Source organism: Pseudophryne corroboree, chromosome 6 (assembly GCF_028390025.1).
Source record: "Pseudophryne corroboree isolate aPseCor3 chromosome 6, aPseCor3.hap2, whole genome shotgun sequence".
Lineage (NCBI taxonomy): Eukaryota > Metazoa > Chordata > Amphibia > Anura > Myobatrachidae > Pseudophryne > Pseudophryne corroboree.
Window position 1 is genome coordinate 736644183 of NC_086449.1, and position 15307 is coordinate 736659489.

General features: G+C 46.5%; 1 protein-coding gene across 5 annotated transcripts in view; it reads left to right on the plus strand.

Annotated features, from left to right (window-relative positions):
* PRMT8 (protein arginine methyltransferase 8) overlaps positions 1-15307 on the plus strand; it is a 578520-nt gene that overhangs the window by 424277 nt on the left and 138936 nt on the right. For all 5 annotated transcript variants that reach the window (XM_063930568.1, XM_063930570.1, XM_063930571.1 and 2 more), the window contains 2 exons: positions 6434-6576; positions 9089-9176. In XM_063930568.1, the coding sequence (XP_063786638.1) occupies positions 6434-6576; positions 9089-9176 (231 nt within the window). The remainder of the gene's footprint in view (positions 1-6433; positions 6577-9088; positions 9177-15307) is intronic.

The following is a 15307-nucleotide window of genomic DNA, read 5'->3' on the forward strand; positions in this document are numbered from 1 at the left end:
CCCCCCACCCCTACCGCTGGAGAATGGGTGAGGGCCCCAGTGCATTACTTTGCCCAGGGGCCTACACTGCTGTTAAGATGGCCCTGTCAAGGCCAGATCCAGACATACTAGCACCCTGAGTGAAAAAAATTTAAGCGCCCCCCTACCCCTCTAATGCGCGCGCCAGAGGTGTGCGCGCTCCTGGGAAAGTGGGCGTGGCTTCACAACTTTATAGTATCAAACTCTAAATATATATTTTCACACCCCCTCTACACACACAATTAGCAGCCTTACACATAATGCCCACAGTATAGTGTTAGATACACAAAACGTTCCAGTAGCGTACACATACGCCCCCAATAGTGCAGTGCCAGATGCACATATGGCCCCAGTAGTGCCAGATACACATACGCCCCCAGTAGTGCAGTGCCAGATGCACATATGCCCCCAGCAGTGCAATGCCAGATACAGTACATATTATATTCCCCCAGTAGTACCAGATACACATTATATGCCCCCAGCAGTGCCAGACCAGATACATATTATATGCCCCCAGCAGTGCTGCCAGATACACTAATGCCCCCAGCAGTGCAATGCCAGATACATATTATATTCCCCCAGTAGTGCCAGATACACATTATATGCCCCCAGCAGTGCCATACCAGATACATATTATATGCCCTTACAGTGCTGCCAGATACACTAATGCCCCCACAGTGCTGCCAGATACACATTATATGCCCCCACAGTGCTGCCAGATACACAAATGCCCCCACAGTACTGCCAGATACACAAATTCCCCCACAGGGCTGCTAGATACACATTATATGCCCTTACAGTGCTGCCAGATGCACAAATGCCCCCACAGTGCTGCCAGATACACATTAGATGCCCCCATAGTGCTGCCAGATACACATATGCCCCCACAGTGCTGCCAGATACACATTATATGTACCCACAGTGCTGCCAGATACACATTATATGCCCCCAGCAGTGCTGCCACATACACATTATATGCCCCCAGCAGTGCTGCCAGATACACATTATATGCCCCAACAGTGCTGCCAGATACACATTATATGCCTCCACAGTGCTGCCAGATACACATTATATGCCCCCACAGTGCTGCAAGATACACATTATATGCCTCCACAGTGCAACCAGATACACATTATATGCCCCCACAGTGCTGCCAGATACACATTATATGCCCCAAGCAGTGCTGCCAGATACACATTATATGCCCCCAACAGTGCTGCCAGATACACATTATATGCCCCCAGAAGTGCTGCCAGATACACATTATATGCCTCCACAGTGCTGCCAGATACACAAATGCCCCCAGTGCTGCCAGATACACTAATGCCACCTCAGTGCTGCCAGATACACTAATGCCCCCAGTGCTGCCAGATACACAAATGCTGCCAGATACACAAATGCCCCCACAGTGCTAAATGTCCCCACAGTACTGCCAGATACACAAATTCCCCCACAGTGCTGTGCTGCCAGATACGCAAATGCCCCCAAAGTGCTGCGCTGCCAGATACACAAATGCCCCCAGTGCTAGATAACCGGATCCCAGTGTGGCAGGGATGGGCGGTGCGCAGTGTGCTGAGGTCTGGGAGCTTTGCTCCTGGTACCTCAGCAACCTGCAGACAGGAAGCTACGGCAGCAGGACTAGCGTCCCGAGCTGCTGTACACCCATCCCGCCCTCAACCCCCCCAGCTCACTCACCGCGATGTCTGGTCTGCGGCACGGCTCACCCACCGTCCCCGGCCAGCAGTCATCTCAAATATGGCGCCAGTCCATGAGCCAATCAAAGCTTGCGGGCCGGCAGCCAATCAGGAGCCGCCGCTGCCGGGCCGCGAGCATATTAGAAATGGGCAGCTGCCCTTAAATAGCCAGCGCCCTGTGCTGCCGCTCCAGTCGAACGCATCTGGAGCCGACCCTGGGCTCTGTATTATACAAATATTAGTGCAACCTTTGGCGTATCTCACTCTTTGCTAGGTTCCTCTCTCTCCCCATGTATAATAGTCACCATTGGAAAACAATTTCTAATGACACGTTGGCCAGCTGCATCTATTGCGCTCTTGAAAAGTGGTAGATTTCACAGTAATAAAGTACCAGCCAATCAGCTCCTAACTGCCATGTTACAGGCTGTGTTTGAAAAATGACAGTTACATACCTCCCAACATCTATCCCAGTGAAAGAGAGACATTTATGTGCGGCTAAACCTGAAAAGTGGGCGTGGCCTCTGGAAAAGGAGGCATGGCTTTGCGGCAGTGCCGCGACTGCTTGCCACGCCTCCCTTTTTCGTCACCGAGGAGGCATGCCCAGCAGCTGCTGGCATGCCTTCTCTACCTCTATCTCCTGTGAATAGAGGCTGTGCACATGCGCACAGTGTCTATTCACCGCTGCTCTGCTAAACAGGGCAGCGAGTGACAGAGCCTCCCAACTGCCCCCCCCACACACACACACACACACACACACACACCCTTCACCGCGGGACACTGCGGCACGCGGGTTGGAAAATCTAAAAAAAAAACGGGACTGTCTCGCGAAAATCGGGACAGTTGGGAGGAATGCAGTTAAGAGCTGATTGGTTGGTACTTTATCACTGTGCAATTTATCACTTTTCATGGCTTGGCACATCTGGCCCTTAGAGGCTGATTCTTTGTCAGATGTTCACATAAAGTGCCCCATACAGTACATCAGACGACCATTTCCCTGATTCCCCAATCCAGCCGGAAATGCTGATAGGCAGCCATTGATGATCGACAGCCAGTGATGATCTGCGATCTATCAGGGAAGTGGGGAAATTCTGCATGGTAAAAATACCCAATATGCCAATCCTGACCATTTTCGGGTCCAAAGACCAATTGAACTTCACCGACTCTGAGAAGTGTTGGGCATTCCTGGCCGGTGACTGGGAGATGGCTATGCAGATGCACAAATATATTTTGCCTGATGGGTGTGTTATGGGAGTGCCCCGGGAGTGGTTTCTGACTCAGATGCATATATTGAAGACTATACACTGACTGAGATTCTGCACCTAGCATAGATTCAGGGGAAATTTGAGAAAAAATTACTTCACAGAAAAGTTAGCGGAATAGCCTCCCATTAAAGGTGGTAGAGGCTTAGACAGTAGAGCAATTTAAATATGATGGCGCCATCTTCCCGAAGACTGGGAAGATGGTGTTGGCTGTGGTAGGGGAACCCGCTTCCCAGATGAAGGGGGGACAGTAGACCCGGGCCCCCATCAGGCCCCTCCAGCATGTCCGGGTAATTAATACCCACCCACCTCCTCTCTATGCCAGTGCTCATCTCATACTTATAGATTCTACCAGGTAGGCGCTCAGAACCACAGAAACAATCCAATAAAATACACATTTTTATTACAAACAATTAAAAAACAATAAAAAACTAATTTCATATAGTAAGCTAATTATTGCACTTGCAAAAGTATACTTCTTATGTGGTACAATATTAGGATCCCTGGGATTATCAATTTATAAATATGCAAGATGCTCAAAGCATATATTTTCAGACACCCCTTATGTTGTATCAGGCAGAAACATTCAATGCAGTTCTGTTGGTATCAAAAGAGCTGTATGGTGCTACTGGCCAAGTGAGAACAGCTAGATTGAATGAAATAAGCTTGCATACTGTATATTGAGGCATTTGTCCATTCAGCAGTTCTTCCCACTTACTTCAAATCTACCAGTGGAATAGTATGTGCACAGGTCCACTGAGGGGATGCGGTCAAGATGCCGCCGGCCGGAATCCCGGCGGTCGAAATACCGACGCCGGAATCCCGACCGCCACAATCCCGACATATTCTCCCTCCGTGGGTGTCCACGACACCCATAGAGGGAGAATATAATAGTGTGGCGAGCGTAGCGAGGCACCGTGCCCGCAGCGTGGCGAGCGAAGCGAGCCCGCAAGGGGCTGCGTTCCGCTCGCCACCCCTGTCGGGATTGTGTGGTCGGGATTCCGGCGTCGGTATTTCGGCCGCCAGGATTCCGGCCGCCGGCATTTAGTACTGATCCCCCACTGAGTGCTCCATAATAGCTGGTTAGTGGGTATTATAATGTAGCCCAAAAAAGGATGTAACTGTTGGCTTTGCTGATGAGTAGTATGCAGTTGATATCAATTAGTATTGTTAATAAATGTCCGCAAAGTGTCAGTATATAGAAATGCAAGAATGCCGCTGAGTATACGGAGTATACTGTACCTGTCAAATTTTTCATAGCTTTCTCGGCAGTACATAAACCCTCTAAGCGTAGTTACTAGCCATGGGTGCAGCGTCCACAGAAACCGCTGCTTGTAGCATCCATACCCAGGCGGAGGTGTCAGCTGTATGTGGCCGTACACTGTCAGGCAGTGAATTCAGCGGCGCGGGTTGCCGTAGCTGTATTCAGGTCTCAAGCAGTGTCAGAAACCACCACTCGTGCCTGCTCATTGATGTGTAGTGATGTGATCAGCACAGCAGTAGTCACTGTAGCGGGGTGTGTTCCATCGTGGTGGGCATTCAATATCTATGAACCACGGTCCGATCCCAGAGAGCCTCTAGTCCTGTTTCCTCTACGCGTTTCTCCGCACACGGGCAGCTTTGTCAGGAGGCAGAATGTTATTGGATCGTTTCTGTGGTTCTGAGCGCCTACCTGGTAGAATCTATAGGTATCATTGTGCCTTATCACCAATGCAGGGAAATGGCACTGAGCCCATTTGAATGTATGTATCTCTGATTTCTGGTTTTCCTCAAGAATGTAACAGCTGCATAATGGGGAGAAGGTGAAATCAGGGAGATTGAGGGAGTTTTCAGGGAGTCAGGGAGACTGCTGCTATTTCAGGGAGTCTCCTGCAGAATGCAGGAGGGTAGGTAACTATGGCTTATCTTCAGCATCTTTAAACTATGAAACAGATACTAAGAACTGCATTCATGAATAAATTGAAAGTAATACTACAAACGATTTACAGATTCATGTACAAAAATTCCCTGGGAGTGAACATGTTTATATGCTGTATTAAAGGAAATCTACAGTTACAATAATACACAATTTACCCTTGGTCATCATTTGCATATGCTCTAGGGTAATAAACTCCCTGTCCCAGAATGACTTGCTCCAGTGCCTGGAGTTAGTCAGCTGAACAATAGATTTAGGGTGTTATTCAGAGTTGTTAGCAAACTAAAAAAGCACACTAAGGGGCAAAACTATATGCACTGCAGGTGGGTCAGATGTAACATGTGCAGAGTGATTAGAATTTGGTGGGTGAGTTCAAACTGAGATCTAAATTGCAGTTTAAAATGAAAGCAGCCAGTATTTACCCTGCACAGAAACAATATAACCCCCCAAATCTAACGGGCCTATTTATCACCATCGGCATCCAAGGATGCGGATGGCATGTGATAAAATCGCCCAAACTCGCACTGCGATAATTGATTACATTGCAGGGATGTATGAATTATCGCATGCAAGGACAGAGCTTACGAGCAATCATTTGGGTTATTTTTCGTAAAAATTACCCCAATGTCCTGCTGCGCAAGCACCGCCCCTGCCGACATCACCACTACCGCCACCACCCAGTCGACCCCCTCCCCCCCGCCGCAACTACCCCTGCGCGCCGCCAGGAACAGAGAAAGCTGGGCAAATGCCTGCCTATCGCAGTGCTGCCTTGTGATCTCGCCAGCCCGAGCTGGCGAAATTATCACAGGACACACTGCGGTATTTTTTCATAGGTTTTTTCTAGTAAATTTGGCCACATCACATTTCCCATTATAAGTATGGGGAATGCAATCTGGGTTACTAAAAAATAGTGAATTAAAGGGTTTGGAGCAGTTTTTCATGAAAACTGCTCCAAATGCCCTTTAATACATTGGAGTGATACTATAATAATGTGAAAAGGGTGTGATAACACCCCTTTTAACATTATTTTAGTCAAAATAATGTTAATAAAGGGGCCTCGAAATCTCCCTACATGTTACATCTGACCCACCTGCCGTGCAATATGGTTTTGTCCAGTTGCCTACTTTTTTGGTTTGCTAACAACTCTGAATAACCCCCTTAATGCAGTTACTATTCAATCTGAGGTGTGGACCCCAACAACTCCTATGTGAATGAAATACTGTATACACTTGTTTGCTCTCAAGTGCTAGGAACCATTAGCTGCCATATAAACATGAGAAGAATAAAAAAATGTGCAGCCAGCAAATATATTGGAGGCATCGCAAAAAGAAATGACATTTTATTGGAATGTTCCTTTATTGGGCCTAGCCTAAAGGATAGCTGGAACTACAGCGGCAGAACCAAAGTTCCAAATCAGAAAGCGATATACAGTATCTATATGTATTATTTCTATAGACACAAGGATATATACAGTATACTGTATATATTAGCGACTATACAGTATTTCATTATTGCCACAATATTTTTACTTTCTGTGCATTGTCCAGTAATTACAATATTAAGGGGTAAAGTGGAAGAAGTGGAGTTGCCAGTAGAAAAGGTGGATATAATCATCACTGAATGGATGGGATACTGTCTCTTCTATGAATCCATGCTCAACACCGTCATCTTTGCACGGGATAAATGGCTGGTAAGTACTGACTACAAACATAGAGGTGTCATTCTCCTTCATCACTTTTTTTACATTATCTATTTATATGTACAGATGGAGCCCTGCTCATCTATCCCTTTAATACAGGAGTGGGGAACCTCAGGCCCGCGCACTGGCCAGGCTAACCTAACCGTGGAGATGCCCGGCGCCCGTTGAGATTTTGTTACTAGCGGGCGCCTGGCTTCTTCCCCTCAGCAGAAGCCAGAGGCAGGAGCTCACTCCTGAGCTCCGGCTTCCGGTTCTGGCAGTGTGCATGTGCGGCTGTGCGGTGCTATGGGACAGATGTCATGATGCCTCTCCCATAGTTCTGAGGAGCGGACGGCCATGTGGAGGGCAACGGTCTGGGAGCGGGGCTGGGGAGTATTGTGGTTTTTTTTTTCTTTTAAGGTGTGTATGCAGCGCTACTAGAGGGCAGATCTAATGGGGCATATTTAATGGGGCATAACAACTGACTTTGGGCATATCTAATGGGGCATAACAAGTGACTGTGGGCATATGTACTGGGGGCATATCTACTGGGGCATAACAACTGACTGGGGGTATATCTACTGGGGCATAACTACTGATTGGGGGCATAACTACTGACTTGGGGCATATCTACTGGGGCATAACTACTGGGGGCAGGCTAATTTTTAAGTTGATAATTTTTGTATGGCCCCCAAAGGATTTTCTAAATATCCAAATGGCCCTTGGTAGAAAAAAGGTTCCCCATCCCTGCTTTAATAGGATTAATTGAGCCAGTGCTGTCGGACTTAATCCCCTGATGTATTGTTCTCACTGTATTGTATTGCAGCTGAGAACAATAGAATGAAAGGTTTATGCTAATAAGCCTTGGTGCACCATGATGAGCGAGGCTCCATCTGTATATATATAAAACCAAAAGACGGTGGCACTTTCTGTAAGAAAAAAGGGTCCAAAGGAACCTCAAGTAATCTTTCAACATTTCAGTTTATAAAAACTTTTCTCAGGAAAGTCACTGTCAGACAGGGGCGCATCGAGAGAAGAGGCCGTCCGTGTGCAGTCTTCATCCAGGCCCCATCCTCTCTAGCCGGCAGAGCAAAAGACTCTGGCACTAAAGTCGCTAGGAGACCCTAGTGCTGCTAACCCAGAGTCTAGTGCACATGCGCAGGTCTCCACGAAAATGTTGCGGCTACCATTTTCCCGGTGATTTTCCTACTGCGCATGCGCAAAACGTCAAGTGGTTTCTACACTGCTGCTGCTGCCGATGCGGGACTCTGGTGGGTAACTATTGAACAAATGGGTGCAGGGTGTGAGGTGTGGGCCCCACTGGACACACTGCACCCTTTATAGATATGCCAGTGCTGTCTGGGCACCAGGGACGTTGGTATTCGATTTGCAGAATCGAATACCAACGTTTTTTATCGGATTTGCATTCGATTCTGCTCTGGGCAGAAATCCAGTAGCGCTAGTGGCTGCAGGGTAGTGTTCCAGGCATCCTGCAAGCCACATGCAGGTGCCGCGGGGCAGCGACAGAGCATACCCCTAGTTACGGACCTGCCATTATGTTTCCTTCTTTCCCATAATCCCTTACTTCAGTAGATGATATTGAAATGAGACTATCTAATAATACAGCTGCTGAGGGGCGTGGCCTAATAATTAGTGAAATATGAAGTCTTGGGCATGGAGTGTTACATCAATAGGGGAGCCTGGCCTAGTTCACACAATATGATAGAGAGCAAACTAAGGTGTCAGACACAACCTCCCAAATTTACTGGTTCAGAAACAAATTGTTACAAGCTCATGGCCGCAACACTATTGTGCTTTGTTAATGCGTATTACTGCTCCTGTGTATGAACCCTGTGGTGTGTACTGTAAATACAGATCTGTGCAGTGTTTGTGTTCTGTCAGAGACTGTACAAGGCAGCAGGTTACCTGATGGGAAATTGGATCAGCACGCACAGACCTGCATATATGTACCGGGATAAACGGAGCGATGGCACATGTACTGTATTTATAATAGACTGTTTTGTTCAAAATTTCAACATTTTTTCTTTTTATTTTGGTAGGTGCAAAAAAATTCTATTCATAGATGCTAGAAGCTCGCCAAAAAAACATTTGTCCCACCTCTAAGGGTAGGCGGCTCGAAGGTGGAATATTCCCTGCAGAAGAAAGGCAGCTTTTAAGGATTGTTCAAAATCTAATTGAATAAACTTCAAGAATGCTATTCTTGTATTTCCAAAGATACCTTCTTTATATATGACCAAAGAGCATAGTCAGCAGGTAGACCATTCATTCCAATAGGCTTCCCCCTGCCTGACAGTCACTTTGATGTAAACAGACATTTTTATCTCTGTGTTTAGCTGCAGGCCCATCTATCCACTCAGATATTTAACAGTGTGTGACAGTGTGATGGAGTATAATACAGGCATGCAGGGGGTGCTTGTCTGGATTTTATATGTGCAGTTCAAACTGTGATGTCTTTGTCAGGTGAATAGATTACGAGACCCATTTCCCCACAATTCATCAACAGAAACCTGGAGGGCTGATGTTTCCTGACCGAGCGGCTTTGTACGTCGTTGCCATTGAAGACAGGCAATATAAGGACTTCAAGATTCACTGTGAGTATGTCATTCACGCAGCCTTAATCAAGCACTGCTGTTGACCCCATTAACAGTATATGATATATAATCCGTGCAGCAGCCCCCCGGACACAAACAAACATAATGAACAGATCGTAATGCAATTCTAGAGATACCACAAGACAGCAATTAAAGATATAAGTACTAAATCTATCTATTTATCTATCTATCTATCTATATGTATATATATATATATATACGTAGCAAGTTATTCCGAGTTGATCGCTAGCTGAATTTGTTCGCAGCGCAGCAATCAGGCTAAAAATCGTCAGTTCTGTGCATGCGGCGCAATGCGCAAGCGCGACGTCCGGCACAACGAACGATGCAGTTTTGCACAGGGTCTAGCGATGCTTTTCAGTCGCACTGCTTGCCGCAGAGTGATTGACATGAAGTGGGTGTTTCTGGGTGGCAACTGACCGTTTTCAGGGAGTGTGTGGAAAAACGCAGGCGTGCCAGGAAAAATGCAGGCGTGGCTGGGTGAACGCTGGGCGGGTTTGTGACGTCAAATCCGGAACTGAATAGTCTGAAGTGATCGCAAACGCTGAGTAGGTTTTGAGCTACTCTGAAACTACACAAAAAAATTTTTTTGCCGCTCTGCAGTACAACCGTTCGCACTTCTGCTAAGCTAAAATACACTCCCAGTGGGCGGCGGCATAGCGTTTGTACGGCTGCCAAAACTAGCTAGCGAGCGATCAACTCGGAATGACCCCCTATGTCCAAAACAAAGACACGGCACTACAGGACTTCTTTAAATCATCCAATATAATAAAAGAGTGTAATTTCACATGATATTACCCATTCCTGAGTCAGCACATGGTTATAGCATTCATGTCAACAAAAACACATGGCACACGCCGCTGGTCAATGCGGCATTTCGGGACCACAGTGGGACCCTTCCTCAGGACAAGCGGGTGCCAGCCTGAACAAACATAATACATATATATACATCCTTTAAAGAGCAATATTAGCCCATTAAGAAATATGACACTCCATTACAGTCTAGGGATAGCTTTGACCAATAGTTTTACAACGGCAATAGTAATAAAAGTAAACAGGGCTGGTTTGTCATTAATTTCTATTGCCATTTTAGAACCATCGGTCAAAGCCATGGGTGATTGGTAGCTATGATAAACATTGTCTCATCTCCTTTCACACCAAAATCCCAGGTTATTGAACACGGTTATTCACAGCTGCTCAGACCCCTTTCACACTGCACCTTGGAACTTGGTTATTCCCAAGTCGTCCGCGTTCACACTGCACCTGTGTCGCATCCATGTATGCCCTGCATTCCACTCCCTTGAGGTGGGCCTCAAGCTAAACAGCCAATCAGCAACTTTAACACGTAACCCAAGTCAAATAACCTGGGTAGCGCCATTCACACTGCCTTAAACAGGATCGCAACCAGGTCAAAGACCTGGGACACACAACCCCTGGGGACCCTTTCACACCAAGCCAGGACCTAGGTTGCCCCAGCAGTGTCATGAGTTAGAGTCTTGGAGCGGAATGTACCAACCTCTTGCGGTACATCCCGCCAACAGTAAGAGCTGCCCTTTGTGATGGCCACCGGTCCCTGTACTTCTGGGTTTATGACCCAGGAGTCTATCTGCGCATGCGCAGTGACGTGGTGGCCGCGGAGGGTGCTGGGAGGGATCCAATCAGATCCCTCTGACAGCGCTGATGCGGAAAGAAGCCCATAGCCTTCTATAGGGTAACGCTAGACTCCGTTTCAGAGCTCCACGGTGCGGGGCTTAGTGCATATAGAAAATTAGGTAAAACCCAGAAAACGGGGGTTTTACTGCATTTTCCCATTAGGACATCCCGCCCTCGCTGTGAAAGGATTATGGGTAAATCTAACCGCAGACCTTATAACACTGTGTGGAATCAATAAGACAAATTGTCTATGAACATCCTAATAAATCATCCACACATATTACTAGTGATTATGGTTAGTTAGTGAGCAGTAAAAGACAGGTAAAAGCCTTCTGATGCTGTGTTGGTTTTTAGAAGGCAAGCCAATGCCATAATAAATATATTGCAATCAGCAGCTGTATATGATATTTTCTTGAATTAGTAAAACCTTTGATATCTTTAATAAAATAATATTCCAATACTGCTTTGGGAATATTGTGGGTAATTCTGAGTTGATCGCAGCAGGAACTTTGTTAGCAGTTGGGCAAAACCATGTGCACTGCAGGGGGGGCAGATATAACATGTGCAGAGAGAGATAGATTTGGGTGTGGTGTGTTTAATCTGCAGTCTAAATTGCAGTGTAAAAATAAAGCAGCCAGTATTTACCCTGCACAGAAACAATATAACCCACCCAGATCTAACTCTCTCTGCAAATGTTATATCTGCCCCCCCCTGCAGTGCACATGGTTTTGCCCAACTGCTAAAAAATTTCCTGCTGCGATCAACTTGGAATTACCCCCATTGTCAGTGCGTCCCGGTCCTTCTATAGTTTGTTTACTATATAAATAAAAACAGTGGCCGCTAGTTAATTGTATTCTGTTGTATATAGAGCAGTGGCGCAAGTAGACATTTTTCCTTAGTGGCACTTATAGTAAAAATGGGCATGGCCACGTGCCATGAGGGGGGGTGATCACACGCAACTAGGGGAGTGGCTACATGACAATAGGGGCATGGCCACATTATGCCACACACCATAATGCCCCTTACACATTATGCCAAACACCGTAATGTCCATTATACATTATGCCACACACCATAATGTCCATTACACATTATGCCACACACCGTAATGTCCATTTCACAGTATGCCTCACACCATAATGCATATTACGCATTATGCCAAACACCGTAATGCCCATTACACATTATACCACACACCGTAATGCTTATTACACATTATGCCACATACCGCAATGCTTATTACACATTATGACACACACCGTAATGCCCATTACACATTATGCCAGAAACTGTAACACACATTACACATTATGCCACACACCATGATGCCCATTACACATTATGCCACACATCGTAATGCCTATAACATATTATACCACACATCGTAATGCCTTTTACATATTATGCCACACACAGTAATGCCACTGGCGCCATTTTACAAAAATGCCCCTAATAAATTATGCCTCAGTAGTGGGCTGGTGGTACTGCGTACCACCACCATATTTCTTAATGGCACTCCGTACCACCCTGTACCACCCTACTTTCAGCACTGATATAGCGTAAAATAGGCAGACATGTAGTGTGGCTGCCCCCACAGTTTGGAACTAGTTTTCCACTACACTATGGGGGTTATTCAGAGTTGGTAGCAGTTTTTGCTAAAATAGCAAAAAATGCTACCCATAAAATTGCATGATGTGGGTCGCTCAGCACAGGGCAAGGCCGCTCAGCATGTGTAGCGCTGCCCAGCTATGCAATCACAATTCAATTGCACCACAGAATCAGGAATTAGAGGTCGAGGCTAGTGGTCTATTCATGAAGCAGTGAAAAGAGGGGAGAAGTGAGCCTGTGGAGAAGTTGCCCATTGCAACCAATCAGCTGCTCCGTACAATTGTGTAGTATGCAATTTATAAATGTTACTTCGATGCTGATTGGTTGCCATGGACAACTTCTGCACTGGCTCACTTCTCCACACTTTTTACTGCTTCATGAATAAACTCCTTAGTGGTAGACCCCCTGCATACACAGCCAGGCTGTGTGTTCAGGCAGTCCGGCTCCATGTTTCCTATCACAGGAAACACAGGCGACATCATCCGGCCTACCCGAAAACGTCCATGACGCGCCTGCATTTCTTGCACCCCCTTCCACAGCGCCACATCTGAACGCCCGTCGCCTGTCAATCACAATGTGATCGCATCATGCCAGGATCACATTGTGATGTGATGTGCGCATGCACAGGTGGCCGAAAATAGGCCATTCGCGTTTTGCAAATCTGCAACCTGGTCTGAATAACCCCCCCACCCTAAACAATACAAAAAGAGAAATGGAAGAGCTTAAAACACGGCTGCTGGTGTGAAAGTATTAAGGGCCTCATACACTACAACAATATGTCTGAGGCTGTAGTCGGAGGCGATTTCCCTTAAGCTCTACCGGGAGCTTCCCGGGAGTGGTTCCATATGATTCCATACGATTTGGTACATTTTGCATGCAATATATCGTATGTGATTCCAGCCATGCCTGCAGGAACCGACATATCACGAGTGCAGCACTAACGATCTAGGGGAACCGATGCCCGAAATTGGATGAAAGCGGGCATTATCGTTCTAGTGTATGGGGCCCTTTAGTAAAAATATTTATTCAACAATAAGAACACATTAAAAAGACAATAAAAACCATGGTATGCAGATAGAAATAATTTCAGTCGCCTATGGCCATATAAATTATATATTACATGACACAGATCTGGTAAAAATAATGTCAGTCTGATTGCAGAGTGTAGATCGGCAGGTCATAAAATAATATACAGTATGATAGCAGTAAAATCAGCTAGTAGATATTGTATTTTGGTGAATGTTCATTCATAGCTAGAAATGGTATATATTTATACGGTATATGCTTGCTTGGGAACTGTTGGACTTATGTAGAAACTGCGTTCTAACAGTCCTTACCTCTACCTTATATAGTGGAGGATATCATGAGGTTCCTTCCAAAAGCTGTGTGGTCCTTATGCTGCACACTGGCATCAATTAATAATTACTGTATGCACCAAGTAGCTGATGGTGCTTGGACCAAAGGCAGAGAGGCCTCTGTTCCCAATTCACTAGCCGGTCACACTGCTGCAGCGAGCCGGTAGACGCTGCCAAACATGCAGCCCACGACTTCGGGTTTCGGAAGTTCCAGTTTGCATTCCACCTTCGTTCCATGGGTCACTGCGATTCTCCACCCAGTTGAATAGCGGTTTCATCAGAGACAGAAACATACAGATATTTACTGTAGTCCTATTGAAAGAAACTGAGTGGCCTTCTCAGAGGCACTTAAAGAAATGAGGGGGCCCATGTGCAGGATCCAATCGGGCACCTCCCTTCTGGCGGTGCATTAGGTTTTGGAATTGTGGCATTTGCAGGTCTCTGGGAACATGAGTGCATTCCCAGGGACATATCTATTATGCATCCATTTTCCCAATGATTTTAGCAGCCCTGCAGCCAGCGCTGGGCAGGCGAGTGGTAAGTATAATAGGTGTAGGATGTGCGGTGTGTGGACCCAGGTGCTAGTGTGCACCGCACACCTATTATAGATATGCCAGTGGCCCCTCTGTAGTCACTGCAAAGAAGGAAAAGAGTACTGGGAAGTCCAGCGCACTTCTGTTACATCACACATCATATTTGCAGGCCATTGGGCTGCCCACCCTGGGGCATAGTCTAGTAGGTGGTGTGGGAAGGCGTGATGCTAAGCTTACATCATTGTGGCCTCGCCCCTGCAATACAATGCCACATTGACGCAGGGGCAGAGCCAGGATGACATACCTCCCAACTGTCCCGATTTTCGCAGGACAGTCCCGTTTTTTTGGGACTGTCCTGCCCGCAGGCCAAAGTGTCCAGCAGGGAGGGGGGCAGTTGGGAGGCTCCTGTCACTGCTGCTCTGCTTAGCAGCACAGAATAGACGCTGTGCGCATATGCAGAGTGCTGGCCAAGACCCCTGACTGACAACAATGGGGGGCGTAGCTGTCAATCGTGGCATTGCCGTGTAGCTAGTGATGTGCACCGGAAATTTTTCGGGTTTTGGTTTTGGATTCGGTTCCGCGGCCGTGTTTTGGATTCGGACGCGTTTTGGCAAAACCTCCCTGAAAGTTTTTTGTCGGATTCGGGTGTGTTTTGGATTCGGGTGTTTTTTTACAAAAAACCCTCAAAAACAGCTTAAATCATAGAATGTGGGGGTAATTTTGATCCCATAGTATTATTAACCTCAATAACCATAATTTCCACTCATTTCCAGTCTATTCTGAACACCTCACACCTCACAATATTATTTTTAGTCCTAAAATTTGCACCGAGGTCGCTGGATGGCTAAGCTAAGCGACACAAGTGGCCGACACAAACACCTGGCCCATCTAGGAGTGGCACTGCAATGTCAGACAGGATGGCACTTCCAAAAAAATAGTCCCCAAACAGTGTCACAACTGAGGG